The sequence below is a fragment of the Protopterus annectens genome, chromosome 6.part0, assembly GCF_019279795.1.
Source record: "Protopterus annectens isolate FY-2018-M chromosome 6.part0, PAN1.0, whole genome shotgun sequence".
NCBI lineage: Eukaryota > Metazoa > Chordata > Ceratodontiformes > Protopteridae > Protopterus > Protopterus annectens.
The window spans coordinates 717836145-717859139 of NC_056737.1; the positions used below are offsets into that span (position 1 = coordinate 717836145).

Below are 22995 nucleotides of genomic sequence, written 5' to 3' on the forward strand. Positions count from 1 at the left end.
TGACTAGATTTCGACCTATTCTGGGTATTGGTAAATTGGAGGTACTCAAACATGATGGCGGAGTAGGCAAACCCCCTTCTGGATTCAATAAGTCTGTTATCATGGAATATAGTGCAAATGCTGACTATATCAGGAACATTGTTGAGCGTGAATGGTACTCCTTTCAGGACATCACAGATTTGAGTAATTTAAAGATAAAACAGTCAAAACAGTGTATAGAAGGGGCAACAATATTAAAAACAAACTTGAACATGAGCCCAGGATAAATATGTATTCTAATTTACGTAAGGGTACATATATAGGTGTGGTTCGTGCTCTCAGTGTAAATACATTTCCCACACCGACAAAACATTTCTCCCCTCTAGAAATAGATTGATCAGGGCTACTACATTCTCCAATTGTAATACCACAGGGGTCATTTATCTGGCCATTTGCCAATTATGTCAAGCATTTTATTTTGGCAAAAGCGAGAGACCCCTTAAACGGAGAATATATGAACACTACTATGAAATGGGAAAACAAAATTCCAACAATGCCCTATATAGACATTCCTTGACCTGTCCTGGGGCAACTTTTGTATTTTTTGTTATTGAGTCTTTGACCCGTGACAACAGGGGAGGCCCTTGGGAAACACAGTTAGAACACAGGGAAACGTTCTAGCAGATCCTGCTTGAAGAAAACAAGAGTCCTGGTTTAAATGATACTACTTCCATAGCACCATACCTTAAATTAAAGGCAGGGAAATAATCAGTTTTGGTGTACTATTTCCACTTCCAGTTAGTATATGATCCTAATATGGTTTATAATTAATGTTCACTGTATAATTAATCGAGGTTATATATTATGTTATATTTTTTTCTTTCAATTCATGCAATGTTTCATGACATTTACATGAACATTTGGGATGTTGTTTATGTGTATTTTAAAAGTGGAAGCATATCTTGTTTTTATACATATGTTTTTAAATTTTAATTGTTCAATTGCTTAATTGATGTGGATGATTGTATTTAAGGTGTTTCTGTACCAACCACTGAGTATCTGATGAAGTCAAGGTGTGTTTGACGAAAACGTTGTACTTGTATTTACTGGCGTTAATAAAGAGCGTGGTTGAGGTCTTCCTGGACTGACATATTCTTCAGTTTGGTTTATTTTATCAGCAGAGTCTCTTTTTGGTTTCCTTAGTCATTACAATTGGGTTATCCTGCTGGCAGGCTACCCGCAGTCGGCCAGAATTCCAAAGTCTAGGTCCAGCGTCGGTTGCTGTCACCTCTTCCCTGACGTCAGTGCGCCAGGGGTATAAAAAATGCAGCCGACGCCATTTTCTTCAGTTTTTCTTGCCCCAGATGTCAGGTGCCCCAAAGAGGTAGGTTGAAAAATATACCAATCAGAAATGCATGCACAAAAATAACATTTCCTTCATCTACAAGTAAATACATCAAAAAGGTTGTATAGGGCAGAGAAGTGCAGATAAGTCCCAGCAAAGAAAAGGGGGATGGTGGGTGGGTAACCTGGAATGCAACAGTGAATACACTCGAACATCTACATTTATGGTAGGTACACAACTGTACTATGTTCATCGTGTTTCACTGTTGCAGTCATTACTCTTGAGTAGAATCCCAAAGCTGAGGATGGGTGGCTGGGCTAAACAGGATTAGGAGAGGCTATGAGGCAACGCAGAACTGCAGTGGCGAAGCCGGCTCTGGACATAGTGTAGAGAGGCAAGTGGTAGTGCTTTGTAAAGGTGTGCACTGAACTCCAAGTTCAGCCTCTAAGATTTCTTTGGTTGGTACTCCTCTGAGGAAGGCTACTGAAGTGGCTGCTGCTCTGGTGGAATGAGGTCTAATGCCCTTAGGCACTGATTTGCCATGTTGAAAGTAGCAGAAACGGATGCAATGGCCTATCCATTTAGAAACAGTCAGCTTTGAGATGGCCTTTCCATGTGATCATGCAGCATATGACACTAAAAGTTGCTCAGTCTTTCTGAAAGCTTTAGTTCTGTCCAAGTAGAAGCGCAACTGTCTGTGTATGTCCAAAGAATGCAGAATTTTCTCACCCTTGTTCTGTGGATTTGGGTAAAAGATAGGCAAGTGAATGGTTTGGTTGAGGGCCACAATGGACACCTCCCTTAGGCATAAATGTGGGGTTTGTCCTCAGAGAAACCCTGTCTGGATGAAAAATTATGAAAGGTTCCACAGCCATTAGTGCTTGTAACTTCAAGACTCGCCTTGCAGAGGTTATGGCTAGGAGCAGAGCTGTTTTCCAGGATAAGAATTTTATATCTGCTGTTGATGCTGGCTCGAAAGGAGGCAGTGTAAATTTTTCCAAAACATAATTGAGGTCCCAGGCCGGAATTGGTGCTCTCCTTGGAGGCCTAATGTTTTTGGCCCCTCTGAGGTACTGCCTTATTAAAAGATGAGAAAAGATAGGTGGTTCCGTATTGTAATGTGCAGAAATGGCAGAGGCATGAATCTTTATCGATGAGAAAGAAAGGCCTTTGTTCAGCATCTCAGTTAGGTATTGTAAAATCTGAGGAATATTTGGTACAGACGTGTCAATGCCTTGTTCCTGGTTCCAAGCACAGAATCTCTTCCATTTTTCTGCATAAGATTTTCTGGTACTGGGCCTCCTGGCCTCCAAGATAACATCCATAACAGCTTTTGAAAAAGCATATACTGCGTGGCAAGAAAGACGGAAGAAAATGGCATCGGCTGCATCTTTTATACCCCTGGGGCACTGACGTCTGGGAAGAGGCGGCAGCAACCGACGCCGGACATAGACTTTGGAATTCTGGCCGACTGTGGGTAGCCTGCCAGCAGGATAACCCAAGAGTAATGGCTGCAACAGTGAAACACGAACATAATTTCCTTCATCTACAAGTAAATACACCACATAGGTTATATAGAATAGAGAAGTACAGATAAACCCCAGCAAAAGAAAGGGGGACGGAGGGAGGGTAACCTGGACTGCAACAGTGAATACACTCGAACATCTACATTTATGGTAGGTACACAACTGTACTATGTTCATCGTGTTTCACTGTTGCAGTCATTACTCTTGGGTTTACTCTCAAAGCTGAGGATGGGTGGCTGAGCTAAATAGGATTATGAGAGGCTATGAGGCCCTGCAGCAGTGCAGTGGCAAAGCCTGCTCTTGATTTACAGAAAAAAGAGGTAAGTGGCAGTGTTTTGTAAAAGTGTGCAGTGAACTCCAAGTTGCAGCCTCTAAGATGTCTTTGGTTGGTACTCCTCTGAGGAAGGCTGCTGCTCTGGTAGAATGAGGCCTAATGCCCTTAGGCATTGATTTGCCATGCTTTGACTAGCAGAAACGGATGCAATGACCTAGCCATTTAAAAGTAGTCTGTTTTGAGATAGCCTTTCCTTGTGATCCTGCAGCATATGACACTAAAAGTTGCTCAGTCTTTCTGAAAGCTTTAGTTCTGTCCAAGTAGAACCGTAGCTGCCTGTGTATGTCCAAAGAATGCAGAATTTTCTCACCCTTGTTCTGTGGGGTTTGGATAAAAGGCAGGCAAGTGAATGGTTTGGTTGAGGGCATAAATGTTAGGTTTGTCCTCAGAGAAACCCTGTCTGGATGAAAGATGATAAAAGGTTCCACAGCCATGAGTGCTTCTAACTCCGAGACTCATCTTGCAGAGGTTATTGCTAGGAGCAGAGGTGTTTTCCAGGATAAGAATTTTATATCGGCTGTTGAGGCTGGCCCAAAGGGAGGCAGTGTGAGTTTTTCCAAGACATAATTGAGGTCCCATGCCGGAACTGGTGCTTTCCTTGGAGGCTTGATGTTTTTGGCCCCTCTGAGGTACTGCCTTATTAAAGGATGAGAAAAGATAGGAGGTTCCGTATTGTAATAGGCTGCAATGGCAGAGGCATGAATCTTAATTGTGGAAAATGAAAGGCCTTTGTCCAGCATCTCAGTTAGTTATTGTAAAATCTGAGGAATATTTGGTACATACGTGCCAATGCCTTGTTCCTGGTTCCAAGCACAGAATCTGTTCCATTTTTGTGCATAAGATTTTCTGGTACTGGGCCTCCTGGCCTCCAAGATAACATCCATAACAGCTTTTGAAAGAGGAGTGTTCTGAATGGCTACATTATCCGCCACGCTGCCAGATTTAAGGTCCTGAGTTGACTGTGCAGGATCTGATTGTTTTGTTGGGTCAGCAAGTGGGAAGTTTGAGGCAATAACCATGCTGGGCCTTGAGACAAGCTCTTTAGGATTGGGTACCAGTGCTGGCATGGCCAGTCTGGTGCAATCAGTATCATTTTTGGCTTCTCTTGTCTGACCTTTAGGAGTACCTTGGGAAGGAGAGGCAGTGGAGGAAAGGCATAAACTGTTAGGTTTTTCCAGCTGAAGGATAGGGCGTCCACTCTCCATGCTTGTCTGTGATAAATCCTTGTGCAAAATCTCTGTAACTGACAGTTGTAAGGGGAGGCAAATAGATCTATGTCTGGGCATCCCCATTTCCTTGTTAACATGCTGAAGACTTGTGGATCCAGTTTCCACTCGTGGGGATCCATGAGGTTTCTGCTTAGTTCGTCTGCCAGAGTATTTGTTTTTCCTGGCAGGAATTGTGCTTGCAGGTGAACTTGGTAAATCAATGCTGTGTCCCACAAGGTCATTACTTGTCTGCAGAGGGGTAGGAATGTGTGCCTCCCTGCTTGTTTATGTACCACATGACCGTAGTACTGTCCGTCTTTATCAGTAACTGTCCTGGATGAAGTAGGTCCTTCAAAGCTGTCAGGGCATTCTAAACAGCTAACATCTTTTTTTGATTGATATGAAGATGCATCTGGCTTGCAGGCCATGTGCCCTGAATACATTTTCCTGCCATATGGGCCCCCAGGTATAATCTGATGCATCTGTTGTCAGTGTCTGTCTGGCTATGGGTAAAGCGAATGGCAGACCCTTGTTGTGGTGACAGGCTTGTGCCCACCATCGAAACTTCTGTTGCAGGCAGGGAATAAGGGTAATTACTGCCTCCAGGCTGTGGTAATGCTGAGTACAAACACTTTTTAGATACCATTGTAGTTTCCTCATATGCAGTCTGGCATATGGAATTAGTAGAATGCAGGATGCCATGAAGCCCAAGGCTTGCAGGATTTTCCCTGCAGATAACTGGGTCTTTGTTGCCAACTTTCTGAAGTAAGAAGTCAGTTGCCTTTGTTTGTCTGGCGTGAAATAAGCCATCTGGGCAGTTTTATTTAAGCTTGCACCCAGGAATATTATCTCTTGAGAGGGTACCAGTTTTGATTTATTTTCGTTTACTGGTACCCTAGGCAAATTAGTAATCTTTTTACAGCTAGATGCTTTAGAAGAATGTCTTTGTTCTCTGTTTGAATAAGGCAGTTGTCCAAGTAGGAATATATTTGAATTCCTCTTTGTCTGCAAAACGCAATTACTGGTGCCAGGAATTTTGTGAAGACCCTGGGCGCAGGAGATAAGCCAAAGGGCAGTGCAGAGAATTGGTAGTGCATTGAGCCAGCTATGAATTTGAGGTATCTTCTGCAAGCTTGTCTGATTGGGACATGCAGGCATGCCTCTTTTAGGTCCAAAGTTACGAGCCAAGCCTTCTTCCCCAGCATGGGCAGTAGCTGCTGTAGAGTCAACATCTTGAATTTTGGAACCTCCAGAAACGTGTTTAGTATAGACAGGTCCAGTATTGGTCTCCGGGTTTTGTCCTTTCTGGGCACCAAGAAAAGTCTCGAGTAAAATCGTTGCCCCGGCTCTTGGTGTGGTACTTGCTGAATGGCCTCATGTCCATGAGGGCTGTTATTTGCTTTTGTGCCTCTGCCCATTGATTGTGTGGCAGGTCTGGCATACCTTTTGCCCTTGGTACGGTGTGAAAATGGAACCTGCAGCCCTGGGACACTATATTCAAGACCCATTTGTCTTGGGTAATCTTTTGCCAATTTGGTGAAAAAAGTGCTAGTTTTCCCCCTAAGGGGGCTGCCAAAAGAAAAGTGATTGGATCTGGCAGAGGAACGTCATTGGGACTGTTTCCTGTAAGGTTGTGATTTGTCTTCTCCACTTTTGGAGGTAGGAGCACCCCATTGTTTAGGCCTGTATAAGCTTTGGGGCTGAGATCTGCCTCTGGGATGTCTGCATCTGCCTCTTTGTGGCCTGTCTGACACTGGAAAGGACCAATTTTTGAAAAGGCAGTTCCTGCTAAATTTGGGTGGCTGCACCTGTAAAAAATCCTTAACTGTCTGCATGGATTTCGCTTTATCCTCTATTTTCTTCAACACCTCTTCTGCTTTAGCACCAAAGTATCATGTTGTAATGGAGCAGCTAATAATTTTGCTTTAGCATGATCAGGTAGATTCTGTTCCTTTAACCAAGCATGCCTTCTAATAACAGAACCTGTAACAGCATCCCTGCAAAAGGCCTCCAGTGAAACATAACCACATTGCAAAGTATGCTTTCCCACCTGTTCAGCTGCATGCAATAAATCCTGCATTTCCTTCTTCTCTGAACATTCAGAATTTGTCAACATTTTCTGTTTAAGCAGTGACATTAAGTATTGCTGATATTTAAGCATATGAAACTGACAATTTAAAGCCCTTACAGCCAAGGTAGCAGAAGTGTAAACTTTTTTCCCCCATCTGTCCAATGCCCTAGAATCCCTATCAGAGGGGACAGGGTTTTTTGCAGTGGAAGCTTTGACCCCTTTGGGACCCTGAGATATAGTTTCTGGGTCAGTAGCGGAGTTTTTATAAAGGAATTTATGAGAATCTGAGACCCTGTAGTATGTCAGGCTTAGCAGGTGCAGGAGGTAGAGAGTGTGGGGACAGGCCAGACTCTGAAAATACATACAAAATACATCATCTACAATGTCTAGAACACGTGGAATAGCAAGGGGTCTGTGCTGAGGTAATAGCAGAAAGTCTCTGAGTCTTTTCTTAGATTCTTAGTAATTTTGGCTTTCCCAGTGGAAATGCTCCCTCATGGTATGCAGTGTTTCCCCAAAAGATTAATCCTCAGGAGGAGAGGCTGAAGGAATGGATTCTTCAGCATCAGAATCCTCACAAGGAGGAATGGAATAATCCTGTTCAGAAGAAGAATCAGAGGAAATAGAAACCTGATCAGAAGAATCATATTCTGTCTCTTGCCTAGGCCTTTTATCAGGAGGGGGATGGGAAATCCTGATCAAAGTAATTAGGTCTTCGGACATTTTAAGCATCTGTTTTTTAGGCACTGTAGTCTGAGCAGGAGAATGCAGTACTTGTTTCTTTGTTTTTAGAGCTGCTTTAGTCTTTGAAGCTGAAGATGGTTTAATATACAACTGTGTAGGCCTGAAGACACCCTCGGAAGCCGATGCCTGCTCAGCGGTTCCGGACCCATCTGAGGGAATGATTTCAGAGTGTCCAATACCTTGAGTATCGAGAGGCCCAGTCGGCTCCAAGTGGGAGTCGGAAGCGGCCTGTGGCTCTGAGGTAGCGGGCGCCAGGGGCTGCGAACCGGCAACTGGCCTAGCAAAGGCCTCGTCGGTTTTGGACCTCGGATGCCTATCCTTTTCCTTATCCTTGCATTTTTTGTAAACTCCGGTCGTCGGCTGTTCCAACAGCATTATATAATTAAACCTTCGGCCAAAATAATGAAATGCAAAATCAAACCGACGCTTAATAGTGCGTTGGTTAAATCTAGCACAAAACCAACAGCTAGCAACGTTGTGGTCGGGGCCCAGGCAAGGAATACAGTAAGAGTGAAAATCCTTATGAGGTATTTGCTTCCCACAAGAAATACAACCGTTTCTGACATCGGTCTGGAGCAAGAAAAAAAGTTTCCCCAACGGGGTACTTAGCTTTAATGAAATTCGGATTCGAAAATCTCAGGAGTTGGCCGACCGGCTCTTGCGAAAGTACAGTTTTGTACCTACCATAAATGTAGATGTCCGATAGGTATGCATCTGCAGTCCTTACATATGGGTTGTCCTGCCTCAGGCAGCTCTTCGGTCGGCCGGATTCCAAAGTCTGGGTCCGGCGTCGGCTGATGTCGCCCTTTCCCCGACGTCAGAGCGCCTGGGGTATAAAAGTGTCAGCTGACGCCATCTTCCTCAGTTTTTCTTGCCCCAGATGCCAGGTGCCCTCTAAGGAAGGCTAAATTTGGAGAAAAGCAAAAAAAATTCCAAACATGCATAGTAATATAAAACAAATACACCATAATACATAACCCCAGCTAGCTGTAAGAGGGATAAGAACCCAAGAAATATCACAGAGGGGAAGGAGGGAGGGTAAACCTGACTGCAGATGCATACCTATCTGACATCTACATTTATGGTAGGTACAAAATTGTACTATGTCCTTCAAGGATGCATCTACAGTCCTTACATATGGGTAGAATACCATAGCCAAGCTGGGGGTGGTAGGATCTAAGAAAATGATGGTGTAGCTAAAATGCCCTGCAGGACTGCCGTAGCAAAGCCTGCTCTGGATCTGGAATATAAGGGTAAATTGTAATGCTTGGAAAATGTATGCACGGAGCTCCATGTAGCAGCTTCTAAAATGTCCTTGGTAGCCACCCCTCTTAAAAAGGCTGTGGAGGTGGCTGTGGCTCTGGTGGAATGAGGTCTGATGTTAGCTGGCACAGTTTTTCCATGATAAGAGTAGCAGAATAGAATGCAATTCCCTATCCATTTTGAAATTGTCTGTTTGGAAATTGCTTTTCTTTGAATACCTGCAGCATATGCTACCAACAGCTGGTCAGTTTTTCTGTAAGTCTTAGTTCTGTCCAAGTAGTAGTGCAACTGTCTGTGAATGTCCAGGGTATGCAGTAGTATTTCCCCCTTGTTTTGTGGATTTGGAAAGAAGGTAGGCAGGTGAATAGCTTGGTTCAATGAGACCCTGGATACCACCTTTGGCATGAATGAAGGATTGGTTCTCAAAGAGACTCTGTCCTGATGAAAAATAAGAAATGGTTGTACTGCCATGAGGGCCTGCAATTCAGATACTCTTCTTGCTGAGGTTATTGCCAGAAGAAAGGCAGTCTTTCAAGACAGGAACTGTGGCTCTGAAGATGCTGCTGGTTCAAAGGGAGGTAGAGTCAACTTTTCCAAAATGAAGTTAAGGTCCCATGTAGGCACTGGTGGTTTTCTTGGAGGATTGATGTTTTTAATTCCTCTTAGAAACTGCCTTAGGAGAAGATGAGAGAAGACAGGTGGGTCAGTATTGTATTCTGCTGAAATTGTTGAAGCATGAATTTTTATGGAAGAGTAAGAAAGGCCATTGTGGAGCATTTCTGCCAAGTATTCCAGGATATGTGCCATGCTCATCACCGTCGCATCTAAGCCCTTTGCGGTGCTCCAAGTGTGGAATCTTTTCCATTTCGCTGAATATGCCTTTCTCGTGGAAGGCCTGCGAGCTTCCATGATGATATCCTTCACTCTCTTGGATAGCTTTTCCTGGTGAGGGATCAAGGTATTCTCCAGGCTGTCAGCTGCAGGGTTTTCCGGCTGGAGTGCAGAGTTTTGTAATTGTGCTGTGTCAGAAGAAGTGACCATTGTGGTAGAGGCCACGGTTTCGTGTGTGACATGCTCCGTAACAGTGCGTACCAGTGCTGCCTTGGCCAGTCCGGGGCTATTAGAATCACTTTTGGCTGCTCTGTCCTGATTTTCAGTAAGACCTTGGTCATTAGTGGAAGACGTGGAAATGCATACACTGTTAGAGTATTCCAGCTGAAAGAGAGGGCGTCCACTTTCCATGCTTGTGGGTGGTATGTCCTTGAGCAAAATTTCTTCAGCTGATGATTGTGGTGGGAGGCAAAAAGATCTATGTCCGGCCTCCCCCATGTTTGTGTTATCTGAAGGAAGATGTCTGGGTGCAGCATCCATTTGTGTGGATCCATGGTATTTCTGCTTAGGCAGTCCGCCAGTATATTGTCTTTTCCTGGTACAAACTGGGATTGCAGCTCTATATTGAGTTTTAGGGAAAGTTCCCAAAGATTCATTGCTAGCCTGCAAAGAGGGTAGGAATGGGTACCTCCTTGCTTATTTATGTACCACATAACTGTGGTATTGTCTGTCCTTATTAGCAGGTGGCCTTGATGTAGAAAGTGCTTGAAGGCCTCGATTGCATATCACTGCCAGCATTTCCTTTTGGTTTATGTGCATGCGCAATTCTTTCTGAGACCATAGTCCTTGGATGCATCTGTCCTCCATATGTGCTCCCCATCCATCATCTGAAGCATCCGAGGTAATGGTTTGGCTGGTTACTGGTTTGCTGAAAGGCAGACCCCTGTTTGACTGGCTTGCTTGGGCCCACCACAAAAATTCCTTTTGAAGGCATGGAATGAGTGGTATCAAAGCTTCTAGGCTGTGATTGTGCTAAGACCATAAACTCCTTATGTACCCTTGTAGTCTTCTCATATGTAGCCTTGCTTGTGGAATCAGAAGAATGCACGATGCCATGTAACCCAGGGCCTGCAGGATTTTCCTTGCAGTCAGCAGAGTTTGTTTTGTCAGATTTTTGAAGTAATCCAGTAGTTGTCTTTGTTTTTCTTCTGTGAGAAAAGCCATTTGGGTGGTCGTATCTAGTTCCGCACCCAGAAAAGTTATTCTTTGGGATGGCACAAGTCTTGATTTGTGAATGTTGACTGTGTATCCCAAGGCCTGCAGTAGGCGGATGGCATAATTCAAATGTTTTACCAAAGTTTGTTGGCTGTCCGCTTGTATAAGGCAGTCATCCAGATACGGGTATATTTGAATCCCCTGAAGTCTGCAGTGTGCAATTACTGATGCCAGGCATTTCGTGAATTCTCTGGGCGCAGTAGATAAGCCAAAGGGCAATGCTGAGAATTGATAATGCTCTGAACCTGCAAGAAATCTGAGGTGTCTTCTGCAACTTTGTCTGATAGGGACATGCGGGTATGCCTCCTTGAGGTCTAGAGTTACCAGCCAAGACCCCTTGCCCAGCATGGGAAGGAGTTGCTGTAGGGTCAGCATTTTGAATTTTGGCACAATGAGATAAGTATTCAGGGCGGACAAGTCGAGAATAGGCCTCCACTGTTTTTCTTTTCTTGGGACAAGGAATAGTCTGAAATAAAATCCTTGGCCTTGTTCTGTGAGAGGAACCTTTTCTATAGCTTTCATTTGCAATAGGTTGGCAATTTGTTTTAAAGCCTCTGCCCTTTGATTTGGTGGCAGGTTTGGCATGCCTTTTCTTTCTGGTAATGTATGAAAGTGAAACCTGTATCCTTTGTCTATTATTTGCAGTGTCCATTTGTCCCTTGTAATACTGTGCCAATTTCTTGAGAATAAAGATAGCTTTCCGCCCAAAGGTGCTTCTAATTGAGCCCTGGTCGGCGGGGTCAAGGTGAAGTCATTGAGTCTGTCCTTGTGCAGCAGTTGTTGGTCCTGCACTACCTCTCTGGTTAGGAGGCTGCCATTGACGTCCTCTGTAGGAGCCTCTAGCTTGCCCTCTACCTCTGGCACGCCTGTTCTTTCCTCTTTGAAATCTCTCTTCTGGAAAGGACCAAGTCTTAGAAGGCTAATTTCTGCTGAATCTTGGTGGTTGGACCTGGAGGAAATCTTTGACTGTTTGTACAGATTTAGCCTTTTCCTCAAATTTCTTTAAGACCTCCTGAGCAGTGGAGCCAAATAACTTTTGCTTTTCCAGTGGAGCATCCAGAAGCTTAGCTTTAACATGATCTGGCAGAGATTGTTCCTTCAGCCAAGCATGTCTACGTATGACTGCACCTGTCATTGCTGACCTACATGAAGCTTCCAATGCATCATAACCACACTGCAAGAAATGGTTGCTAACCTGTTGTGAGTTATGTACCAGATCCTGAAGGGACTTATGATCTAGGGGTTCAGGTGAAGACAGTTTTTTTCTGCAATTCATCTAACAAATACTCTTGGTACTGTATCATATGAAATTGACAATTTAAAGCCCTCATAGACAGAGTGGAAGAAGTATACACTTTTTACCCCATCTCTCTAAAGCCCTGGACTCCCTTTCAGAGGGGAGTGGATTTTTAGCAGTGGCAGCTGCAACCCCTTTAGGACCCTGGGAAATAGATTCTGGGTCAGCAGAGTGGGCCTTGTAAAGGAAATGATGCAAGTCCGGGACCCTGTAGTACCTGTCGGGTTTGACAGGAGCCGGAGGAAGGGTGTCAGGGATAATGCTAGAATCAGAATACACATCATCAATGACACTTAAAACAGGAGGAATAGCCAAGGGTCTATGCTGAGGTAAATGAAGAAAAGTCCTTAATCTCTTCCTGGAATCGGAAAATTCCTGGCCCTGCCATTGGAAATGCTCTCTCATGGAGTGAAGGGTCTCCCCAAAGGACAGATCTTCAGGAGGGGAGGCAGAAGGAATAGATTCCTCTGCATCAGAATCCTCGCAGGCCGTATAGGCCTCCTCCTGGTAGTCTGATAGAGCAGAGCCATCAGAGGCCTCATCAGAGGACTGTGGATCAGAGGGCTCAACCCTGGGCCTTTTGTCTAGAGGAGGTTGAGAGCCCCTGTCCGGATGAGGCTGAGAGCCCCTAATTAAGGAAATAAGGTCCTCAGCCAAACTTAATATCTGTGAACCTGTAGTGGATCCCTGAGAAATAGTCTTGGGAGGCAGAGATTTTTGTTGTTTAGCAGCTTTAGCCCTAGTGAATGCTTTTATGGACATGGATGCAGGGGGCCTGGCTGCTCCACGTGCTGGTGTAGTTTTGTCTAGTGGAATGGTGTCGGTAGTTTCCTGAACACCGGTTTCCGAGGGAAAATCTATAACCGACTCAGAAGAGGCCTCCGGGACCGAGGTTGTCGGTTGTGCGGTTTCTACGGTCGGAAGTACCAAGGACTCTGTTTCAGCTGAGACCGAGACACTCGCGGTAGGCCTAGGCGTGGTTTCAGCCGAAACCACGGTCCGCGTGTGTCGGTCCTTGTCCTTCCGTTTTTTGGTTAAATGAGAAGTCGGAGTCTCCGACGGCATAATATAAGAGAAACTAGCCCCCAAAAATTCCTCTGCAAACTCCGACCGACGCCTAAGAGTTCGTCGATTAAAGGAGGCACAGGCAGTACAGGCCGAGATGTCGTGATCTGGGCCTAGGCAGGGGAGGCAGTAGGAATGGAAATCCTTTTGAGGTATTTGTTTCCCACAAGTCAAGCAATTATTAACTTTAAGCGTTTGATCTGACATCGGCTGAGGCAAGAAAGAGTCCCCAACGGGGTACTTGAATTTTGAAGTCTTCGGTAGCTGAAGTTACAGGAGCTGGCCGACCGGCACTTGCGAACTGCTTCTGCTTCGGGCACCACGCGGCAAGAAAGACTGAGGAAGATAGCGTCAGCTGACACTTTTATACCCCAGGCTCTGGCGCCGGGAAAGGCGACATCAGCGGCCGGACCCAGACTTTGGAATCCGGCCGACCGAAGGGCTGCCTGAGGCAGGACAACCCATATGTAAGGACTGCAGATGCATCCTTGAAGGACATCTGCTTTTGCTTCGGGTACTGCGTGGCAAGAAAGACTGACTAAAATGGCGTCGGCTGCATCTTTTATACCCCTGGTGCACTGACGTCAGGGAAGAGGCGACAGCAACCGACGCCGGACCAGGACTTTGGAATTCAGGCCGACTGCGGGTAGCCTGCCAGCAGGATAACCCAAGAGTAACGACTGCAACAGTGAAACACGATGAACATCAGCTTTGTTTTTTTATTAAGGATGAGCTGGTTGTTGGAGAGCCATGTTTCAACTAAGTTAAAAGATGCCTGAGTAGTTGAGAAGAGCTTAGAGAGAGAGTTGGCTGTGGTGATGACTGTAGTCTCATCTGCGTATTGCACTAAAGATGACTGAGGACAGAAGGTATAGAGCTGATTAGTAAAGATACAAGAAAGTGAAGGCCCTAGGATAGACCCTTGAGGTACCCCATTTTTACAGGGAGAGGAGGGGAGAGTGCCGAGTGCCATCTCACTGATTGAGATCTATCAATGAGGTAGCTGGAAAACCATGCAACAGTATCAGAGGAGAAAAGTTGAGTTTCTGCAGTTTATGCAGCAGAAGAGAGTGTGAGACAGTGTCGAAAGTTTTGAGAGGTCCAAGAATAGGCAAGAAATAAGTTTATGGTCGTCCATGGCTATAGAGACAGTGTTGAGGAAGGATAATAGAGCTGCAGTGGTGCTATGTTTGAGTCTGAAGCCGTGTCGAGTGGGTGTAAGCAGATTTTCCTGTATTAGATACTGCATAACTTGTTTATGAATACATTTTTCTAGTACTTTAGAGAGAGGGGAGAGGATAGCGATAGGTCTAAAGTTGGAGATATCAGAGGAGTTATGTCCTTTGCGTATAGGTAGAGTGGTAGCATTGTTTCCAGATGGAAGGGACTTTAGATTCAAAGACAGAGCAATTAATTAGGATAGATACAGAGAGAGCAAGAGAGTCAGCTGCTAGTAGAAGAAAAGTGGAAGGAATATTGTCAGCTGATGCTGAGCATGGTTTTAATTTAAAGCGTAGAGTTTTGATGTAGCTAGTAGGTACAGGTTTGAGGGAGACAGTATTAGGAGTAAGTTCAGAAAAGTTGGAGATGCTAGTAGTAGAGGAGTTTGGGTTAGGGTTCAGTAGCTTATATATTGAATGTATAAAGTAGATACTGAAGATGTGGCAGTTTCTTCAGATATCTTGTCTAGGCATGGACTGGGGGAGCCAAGATTACTGGGATGCAATATTTGGTTAACAGAGTTCCAGAATTTTTTAGGATTAGACTTTAGGGCTGTGGAAGGTTTGTTATAGAAGTCCTTTTTTTTTTGGTCAGATTTCGGAGTTCTTTATAATTTTGTAAGTCTGCAGAGAGCTTAGTTTGTGACCATTTTTTCCATAATTTGTCTCTAGTTATCATAAGGGTACGAGTGGCTTTTGAAAGCCACGGAGATATGGTGGACTTAATTAGGACTTTGTGAAAGGGAGCAGGTGAGACTAAGATGCTAAGGAAGGTGGAGTTGAAAGCTAGGACTGCTTCTTCTAGTGGGAGTTGAGTAAGGAATTTCCAGTTTACTTTAGAGAGGAGGGCATTAAAGGTTTCTGAATGGAAGTTAGAGAATTTACGACAAGTGATGCATTTAGGAAGTTTTGAGAAGTGGGGGAGTGAACCTAAGCACTTTTATAGGGGCGTGATCGCTTAGGGTGTTTGGTAGGGTTTCAAGGTTATGATATTTAGAAGGATTAGTTACAAGTACACAGTCAATAAGAGTACTAGATGTGTGAGAGCTGTCTGTATGGGTAAGGTTAGGAGATTAGCTATGTAAAGCCATATGGCTGAATAGATGGAGGTCAACAGAAAAATATCAGTAAGCATATGTGTAAGAAGCACAAAAGAAAAAATTCCATTATACTTGCAACAAGTAAAAATAGGTTAGAATGTACATATAAAAACTCTCCTACACAAGGTTTAAGCAGCTGTTTGGATCCCCCAATGAAATGTAATTCTCTCCTGATCTCTCTACTGGGAAAACTCTACTCCATTAAGTTATGTATAGGATACAGTCATGGGGAATGGAACAAATGTGCCAGTTTGGGAACTTGGTGGTAGGTGGTCTGAGACTCAGGTAGAGGTAAAGGGATCCAACAACAAGAAAAAAAAAAAACATGCTGGAGGATTTCTGGGATCAAACACACACATTTCAGGCTGTTAAGTTCAAAAGAACCGATTCTATGTCTCTAAACTCAGGGAGGAATCAGAATGTTGTTAGCGAGACAACAATAACGTGTTCCAAATGTATTTATATCAGAAAGTAACAATGATATATAAAAAAAAATACCTTCAAAAAATTGCAGTCTAACTGGCTGGCAACTGCTCTTGCTAGAAGTGTTTTCCCTGTCCCTGCATAAAGTAGAAACATATATTATCAGGTAACCAGTCTACTGTTTTTACTTTTAGCATATAACCTTGCCAAGTACGTCTGACATGAATAACAAGCTAGAAGTCACCTTACATAAGTTCAATTCAAATCAGAACCAAATACTTGGATCACTGAAGTCCATATCTCACAAACTGTTCACATTAGAAATTATGACATTCTGAAATGAGCACAAAAGGCAAAACTGCAAACCTGGTGGTCCATACAACAAACATCCTTTTGGTGGTATAATACCCACACGCTGAAACAGTTCTGGATTCGTGAGTGGCAGCTCTATAACCTGCAAAGGAAAATATTTTATCAACTCCAGGAATATTTGTTAAATACATTATACCTAGCACAAAAAAGTACAGTTTTGTACCTACCATAAATGTAGATGTCCGAATAGGAATGCATCTGCAGTCCTTACAAATGGGTTGTCCTGTCGTCAGGCAGCCCTTCGGTCGGCCGGATTCCAAAGTCTGGGTCTGGCCTCGGCTGGTGTCGCACTTCACCCGACGTCACAGCTGCAGCTTTTCGGGTACAAAGGCATCAGCCGACGCCATTTTCCTCAGTGTTTCTTGCCCCAGATGCCAGTTGCCCTCTTGGATAGCTAAATTTTGGATAAATGCCAATGTTTCCAAATAGTAGAAGGCAAACACAAAAAATAAGCATGTATGTACATATATACAAACAAATACACCATAAGAGATCCCCCCCCAGCTAGCTATTAGATGGGCAAATACCCTAGGAATACCTCAGAGGGGAAGGAGGGTGGGTAATCCTGACTGCAGATGCATTCCTATTCGGACATCTACATTTATGGTAGGTACAAAACTGTACTATGTCCTTCAAGGATGCATCTGCAGTCCTTACAAATGGGTAGAATACCATAGCCAAACTAGGGGAGGAGGAAGAAGAAATTATGGTGTAGTTAGGATCCCTTGCAAAACAGCAGTGGCAAACCCTGCTCGGGATCTAGAGTATAAAGGTAAGTTATAATGCTTGGCAAATGTATGCACGGAGGTCCAAGTAGCAGCCTCTATAATGTCCTTGGTAGCCACTCCTCGTAAGAAAGCTGTGGTAGTGGCTGTAGCCCTTGTAGAATGAGGCCTGATGTTCTGTGGAGCTTGCTTTCCATGGTAGGAGTAACAAAATCTGATGCAATTCCCTATCCACTTGGAGATTGTCTGTTTTGAAATAGCTTTTCCTTCCCTTCCTGTTGCATATGCTACCAGAAGCTGGTCAGTTTTTCTATTCTGTCCAGGTAGTAGCGTAACTGTCTATGTACATCCAAAGTATGCAACAGTCTTTCCCCCCTGTTCTGTGGATTGGGGAAGAATGTAGGTAGGTGGATAGCCTGGTTTAAAGACACTCTGGATACCACCTTAGGCATAAATGTAGGATTTGTTCTCATGGACACTCTGTCTTGATGGAAGATCAGGAAGGGTTGTACTGCCATTAAAGCTTGTAGCTCAGAAACCCTTCTTGCTGAGGTAATTGCCAGCAGGAAAGCAGTCTTCCAGGATAGGTGTTGTAGTTCTGCTGTTGCTGCTGGTTCGAAAGGAGGAAGTGTCAATTTTTCTAGCACAAAGTTCAAGTCCCATGCTGGCAATGGTGGTTTCCTAGGAGGTTTTACATTTTTAATTCCTCTCAGAAATTGCCTGAGTAGAGGATGCGAGAAGACAGGGGGATCGAAGCTGTATTCTGCTGAAATAGCTGATGCATGTATCTTGATGGAGGAATAGGACAGGCCTGTATGGAAGAGCTCTGCCAAGTACTCCAGGATGTTGGCTATGTTTACCTTTGACACATCTTTTCCCTTTTCAGTACTCCAAATGAGAAATCTTTTCCATTTTCCTGCATAATTCCTTCTTGTTGAAGGTCTGCGGGCCTCAAGGATAATGTCTTTAACCCTTTGGGATAAATTTGGGTTAGTTGCTCTTATGTAATGTTCCAGGCAGTCAGCTGCAGAGTTTTCAGGTTTGGATGCAGGGTGTTGTAGCCGTTCTGTGTTAACAGCAATGGGATCAGGGTAGTGTCCACATTTGTCCCGAGACATGCTCCTCAGTAATGGGTACCAATGTTGTCTTGGCCAGTCTGGAGCTATCAGAATGATCCTTGGACGTTCCTCTTTGATTTTCAATAGCACCTTGTGCATCAAAGGAAGAGGTGGGAATGCATATGCTGTCAGGCTTTTCCAACTGAAGGATAGAGAGTCCACCTTCCAAGCAAGTGGGTGGTACGTCCTTGTGCAGAATTTCTTGAGCTGGTGATTGAGTGGGGATGCAAATAAGTCTATTTGTGGTAGTCCCCATTTCCTTATGATGGCCTTGAAGATGTCCGGGTGTAGCATCCATTCGTGAGCATCCGTGGTAGTTCTGCTTAATATGTCTGCTAGGATGTTTTCTTTTCCGTACAAAATTGCTTGTAACTGAATGTTGTAGCTCAGAGCCATATTCCATAGGTCCAGTGCCATCCGGCATAGAGGGTATGAATGTGTGCCTCCCTGTTTGTTGATGTACCACATGACTGTGGTGTTGTCTGTCCTTATCATCAACTGCCCTTCTTGGAGGAATGGTCTGAAATTCTGGATTGCCAGTTTTACTGCCAGCATTTCCTTTAGATTTATGTGCAGGTGCAGCTGATCTTGAGTCCATAAGCCTTGTATGCACTTGTCCAGCATGTGGGCCCCCCAACCGAGGTCTGAGGCGTCCATTGTGATGGTTTGGCTTGGTTGAATGCTGTAGAAGGGCAAACCTGTGTTTGACTGACATGCCTGAGCCCACCATAGGAACTCTTGTTTCAGGCATGGGATTAGTGGTATTTTGGTTTCTAGGCTGTGCCTGTGTTGAGACCATAAATTCTTCAGGTACCACTGTAGCTTTCTCATATGCAGTCTGGCATGAGGGACCAGGATTATGCAGGATGCCATGAAGCCCAGGGCTTGCAGTACTTTTCTTGCTGTTAGTTGGTTCTGCTTTGTTAATGCCAAGAAGTAGAGAGGAAGTTGTTCTTGTTTTTCTGCAGTTAGGAATGCCATCTGTTTTGTTGTGTCTAATTCTGCACCTAAGAAGGTTATTCTTTGGGATGGTATCAGCCTTGACTTTTTTATATTGACTGTATATCCCAGGGCTTGCAGCAAGTAAATGACTCTTTGTAAGTCTTCTGTTAGCTTGTTTCTGTTGTCCGCTTGTATCAGGCAGTCGTCCAGGTATGGATAAATTTGGATTCCCTGAAGCCTGCAGTGAGCGATTACTGATGCCAGGCATTTCGTGAACACTCTGGGCGCAGTAGATAAGCCAAAGGGCAATGCTGAGAATTGATAATGCTCTGATCCTGCAAGAAATCTGAGGTATCTTCTGCAATTTGGTCGTATGGGGACGTGCAGGTATGCCTCCTTGAGATCTAGAGTCACCAGCCAAGACTCCTTGCCCAGCATGGGAAGAAGCTGCTGTAGGGTCAGCATTTTGAATTTTGGAACAATGAGGAATGTGTTTAAAGCAGACAGGTCGAGAATAGGCCTCCAATTTTTCTCTTTTCTTGGTACCAGGAAGAGTCTGGATTAAAATCCCTTTCCTTGTTCCATAGATGGTACCCTTTCCACAGCTCTAATTCTTGCTAATTGAGCTATTTGTTTTAGAGCTTCTGTCTTTTGATTTGGTGGTAGGTTTGGCATTCCTCTTTTTCCTGGTAAAGTATGGAAATGAAACCTGTAGCCTTGGTCTATAGTTTGCAAAATCCACTTGTCTCTTGTGATGCAGTGCCAGTTTTTTGAAAATAAGGCTAGCTTTCCACCTAAGGGTGCTGCTATCTGTTCCCTGGTAGGCGGTGCCAGAGCCAAGTCACTGTGATTGTCCTGTTGCCTTCTCTTCCATTTTCTTCAGTACTTGCTGAGCAGGAGAACCAAATAAATTGACCTTATCCATAGGAGCATCTAACAGTTTTGCTTTAACATGATCCGGCAAGACCTGTTCTTTCAACCATGCATGCCTTATGATAACTGTGCCAGTCATGGCTGATCTAAAGGAAGCCTCCAGTGCATCATAGCCGCATTTTAAAGAATGGTTACTAACCTGCTGAATGTTATGCACCATTTCTAGAACATATTTCTTATCTAAAGAGTCATCAGAGGACAGTTTCTTAGTTAACTGATCAAGCATAAACTCCTGGTATTGGATCATATGAAACTGACAGTTCAATGCCCTAGCTGACAGAGTAGCAGAGGTGTATACTTTTTTACCCCATCTCTCTAAGGACCTGGACTCCCTTTCAGAGGGGAGGGGATTTTTAACAGAGGTAGATGCTACTGCTTTAGGCCCCTGGGAGATAGTCTCGGGATCTGCAAAAGGAGCCTTGTATAAATGGTGATGTGTGTCCGGGACCCTGTAGAACCTATCGGGCTTAGCAGGGGCTGGAGGTAAAGTATCAGGAGCAGTACAAGCATCATTAAATGCATCATCTACAACAGAAAGAACTGGAGGTATAGCTAAAGGCCTATGTTGTGGTAAATGCAAAAAGGTCCTAAGCCTTTTCCTTGAACCTGAGAAATCTTGTCCCTGCCATTGAAATTGCTCCCTCATGGCATGCAAGGTTTCCCCAAAGGAAAATTCCTCAGGTGGAGAGGCAGAAGGAATCGACTCCTCAGCATCAGAGTCTTCATAAGGAGAAAAAGGAGCCTCTGGATGGTCTGTATTGTCTGAATCATCAGAAGAATCATCCGAGGACACTGGCTCAGGGGGCTCTGCTCCAGGTCTTTTTTCTGGAGGTGGTTGAGAGGCCCTGTCTGGATGAGGTTGGGATCCCCTTATTAAAGAGATGAGATCCTCTGCCAGAGAAAGCATTTGGGAACTGGAGCTGGGCCTGTGAGAGGGGGGCTTAACAGGCACAGACTTAGAAGTTTTGGCTGCTTTAGCCCTGGCAAAGGCCTTTATGGACATGGCTGCAGGAGGCCTAGCAGCACCACGTGCAGGGGTCGAAACATCCAAGGGAATGGTGTCCGATAATTCCTGTGAAACCACAGCAGCAGATTGGATTTCAGAGGCCGATTCTACCAGGTTAGAAGAGGCCTCGGTAGAAGGCATGGATTCGGCTGAAGTTAGAACCGCTTGCTCGGTTTCGGCCGAAACCGAGACACTTGCGGTTTGCTTAACCGCGGTTTCGGCCGAAACCGCGGACCGCAAGTGTCGGTCCTTTTCTTTGTGTTTCTTAGCAACTTGTGAAGTCGGAGGATCCGATGGCATAATGTACGCGAAATCAGAGCCGAAAAACTGTTCAGCAAACTCCGACCGACGTCTAAGTGTCCGTCGGTTGAAAGAAGCACAGGCTAAACAAGCTGCTACGTCGTGGTCTGGGCCTAAACAAGGTAAGCAGTAAGAGTGGAAATCTTTATGAGGTATTTGTTTCCCACAAGTTAAACAGTTATTCACTTTTTCTGACATCGGCTGAGGCAAGAAAGAGTCCCCAACGGGGTACTTAGCTTTTTAGAAGTCTTCGAAGTAGTATTCGGTAGTAGTAATCTCTGGATCTGACCGACCGGCACTTGCGAACAGCTTCTGCTTCGGGCGCCACGCGGCAAGAAAGACTGAGGAAAATGGCGTCGGCTGATGCCTTTATACCCGAAAAGCTGCAGCTGTGACGTCGGGTGAAGTGCGACACCAGCCGAGGCCAGATCCAGACTTTGGAATCCGGCCGACCGAAGGGCTGCCTGACGACAGGACAACCCATTTGTAAGGACTGCAGATGCATCCTTGAAGGACATCATGGTCTACAGTTTTTACACATTGCAAATCAGCTACGTACTGAACAAATAGCGAATCATTTTAAACTACATGGAAAAACATGTAAAAAAGTTACAGCAACTCCAAATGAAACTGGTTATTCAATGTTACATAAGTGAAAATGAAAATTATGATACTACTCTACTATTTAAGGATATACAAATCATAAACCACAAACAGAAAATAAAAAGGACTACCAGGCAATCCAGTTAACTCTTCCCTCTACTCTTCAGAACAGCAAAACATCAGATCCCCAGCATACATTCATATGTGCAATAGTGGTGTACTCTATCACGAAATAGCTCTTATTTAAAAACAATCTAATGTGATGACTGCGCTCTCACTACCATATTAATACAGCAAAACAAAAAGTTATTTTCCCAGTTCTTTCTAAAAAAGAAGAGAGAAAATGTAATAAATACAAAGTACAACCAGACCGGAGACAACTGTTGGTAATTTAATTTATCTGCATTTTGTCCACTGGGTAAATAGACTGGACAGCACACCCTTTTCATTCATATCCCAAGCCACTAGGGCAAGACAAAACATATACTACATCAAGTAACAGTTTTGAACATGTACAGTATATTATATATCAAAGAACAAATGACATTACAGAGTTTGTATGTACAATACGGACATATTTACACAAGAAAGCAAGGTTAATTCCTTTTTGTAACATATTATGGTTATATTTACAGTACAATACATGATAGCAGATACTAAAAGCTGGATGACACAAATCACCACAAAAGTGTTTATTCTCACTGAATTTCTCCATTTCATCAACACAGTGGGGAGCTTAGATCAGCCTAGCTATCCCTGGAGGAGTGTTCCCAGCACAAGAATCTGGTAGTCTACTGGCCGTTTTGGGCCAATTTCTAGCTCTTTCAAGCCCCCCTGTATAAAACCCGCTTTGGCGTGGTTTTTGCGCTTGTGACTACTCAGCCAATCTCCTCGTGCTCCTGCAGAGTGGTGCTAGCAGCAGAGAGGCTAAAAGAGTGACTGCTAACCTGATAAAAGTGTTTTTTTTTTCCTGCTACTACCTGGGCGACTGTCCAATCTAGCTAAACTGCAAGTATTTCTGCTTCTTGAACTGTTTTAAACTGTTTAAAGTTGTTTTTGCACCTGCACTTTTAAAGTTTGTCCTGTTTGTTGCATTTATCGGTTGAGGCTACACACTCAAGTGCGCTAGCCTGTGTTACATATTTATTGCATTTTCCTGCTGTTTGTTGCAAAAAAAAAAAAAAAAAAATTATCCTTGTTTCCCGTCTTTCCTGACCTAGAGTAGTCCAAATACAGGCTTTGCTGTATTCTGGACTTTTGGAAAGTTCCTGTGTTGCCCATTTCCTTTCTTGGATAAAGGGAGGCTTCTTTGTTC

General features: G+C 44.2%; 1 protein-coding gene across 1 annotated transcript in view; it reads right to left on the minus strand.

Moving 5' to 3' along the window:
• Positions 1-22995, minus strand: part of PSMC6 (proteasome 26S subunit, ATPase 6) — a gene marked incomplete in the record, with an annotated part of 935644 nt that overhangs the window by 406668 nt on the left and 505981 nt on the right. Inside the window, 2 exon segments of the mRNA XM_044074402.1 lie at positions 15757-15818; positions 16048-16135. Coding sequence (XP_043930337.1) covers positions 15757-15818; positions 16048-16135 — 150 coding nt within the window.